Source organism: Perkinsus marinus (assembly GCF_000006405.1).
Source record: "Perkinsus marinus ATCC 50983 genomic scaffold scf_1104296964706, whole genome shotgun sequence".
Taxonomy (NCBI): Eukaryota; Perkinsozoa; order Perkinsida; family Perkinsidae; genus Perkinsus; species Perkinsus marinus.
In genome coordinates this window covers 1-1,075 of record NW_003204613.1, presented here as the reverse complement: position 1 = coordinate 1,075, position 1,075 = coordinate 1, and the positions used below count along the sequence as shown (strand labels likewise).

Here is a 1,075-nt window from a genome sequence, read left to right as displayed (position 1 = left end):
TCAATTGTCACCTGATTCTGATATGTATAAAAACCTCAACATTAATTTTCATAAGTTACTCTGAATTTCGTTTCGAGATATATACATTATTCTCGACATGATTTTTTTTTCTGAATCTAATTTCGTTATAATATGTACATAAGGTACAGTACCTTGGTGGTCTTTGATTGCAATTTCGCAATTTGGTTCGTTAGGTTACTTTTGAGTATGATAATGAGGTGTTGATGGCTAAACAAGTGATAGTAGATGTTAACAGGACCGAAGTTGAGTTCAAGTAGTCCTGGTAGTATTTTTATCTTGTTTTTAATGTTGATTCTTTCAGATTCCCCGAAGAACTCCGTAAAGGAGCTGGTGTTTTAACTGTCAAGTTCGTGGGGACTAATAATGATAAAATGTGTGGATTTTACCGGTCTAGGTAATATAAACTATCGAACTCACATCAATGTCCTTAGTAGTAGTCCTTTGAATAACACTAGGCATTGTGGTTGTCATCGCATTTGAATAGGTCCCGCAGCCTCCGCTGCATCCGTGGTGTTGTTTAGGTACACTGATCTCGATGGGGAAAGCCATTATATGTTGACGACACACTTTGAAGCGTGGTATGCTCGTAGGGCTTTCCCTTGTGTGGACGAGCCTGCGAGGAGAGCTATCTTTAAGATTACTATCACCACTGAAGCTGATAAACAGGTAGTAGGAATGCATTCGTCCTGGTGACCAAATTAAGTATATAATCAGGTTGTGTCGAACATGCCTGTAGCGTCAAGAGAAGTGTTTAAGGGTGGCAAGGATAACAAGACCGTTTATCAGTCGGTCGAGTTTATGCCAACTCTTAAAATGAGCACTTATTTGATCGCATTTTGTGTGGGAGACTTCGAATGCGTGCAGAAGATGACGAAGAATGGCACGTTGGTAAGTACTTGCTGTTTAATTTTTGCAGTTGACTTATCGCGAAAGTTCCATTCCCGGTAGTTGTATTTCTGCTCAGTTAGAGTGTTGTGCACTCCGGGTAAGAAGTGCTTGAGTACTTCGCCTTAGATACCGGTGTGAGGCCCTCGAATGGTAAGTTATGATGATA

General features: G+C 40.1%; 1 protein-coding gene across 1 annotated transcript; it reads left to right on the top strand.

The window, feature by feature from the left end:
* Positions 1–194: 194 nt before the first annotated feature.
* On the top strand, positions 195–1,070 carry Pmar_PMAR017976 (aminopeptidase, putative; the record flags this gene model as incomplete). Its single annotated transcript, XM_002769872.1, has 6 exons — positions 195–274; positions 323–415; positions 543–687; positions 736–913; positions 986–1,006; positions 1,036–1,070. Coding segments are annotated over 6 exons (552 nt in total), but the record flags the coding sequence as incomplete, so codon positions are not given.
* Positions 1,071–1,075: the final 5 nt, after the last annotated feature.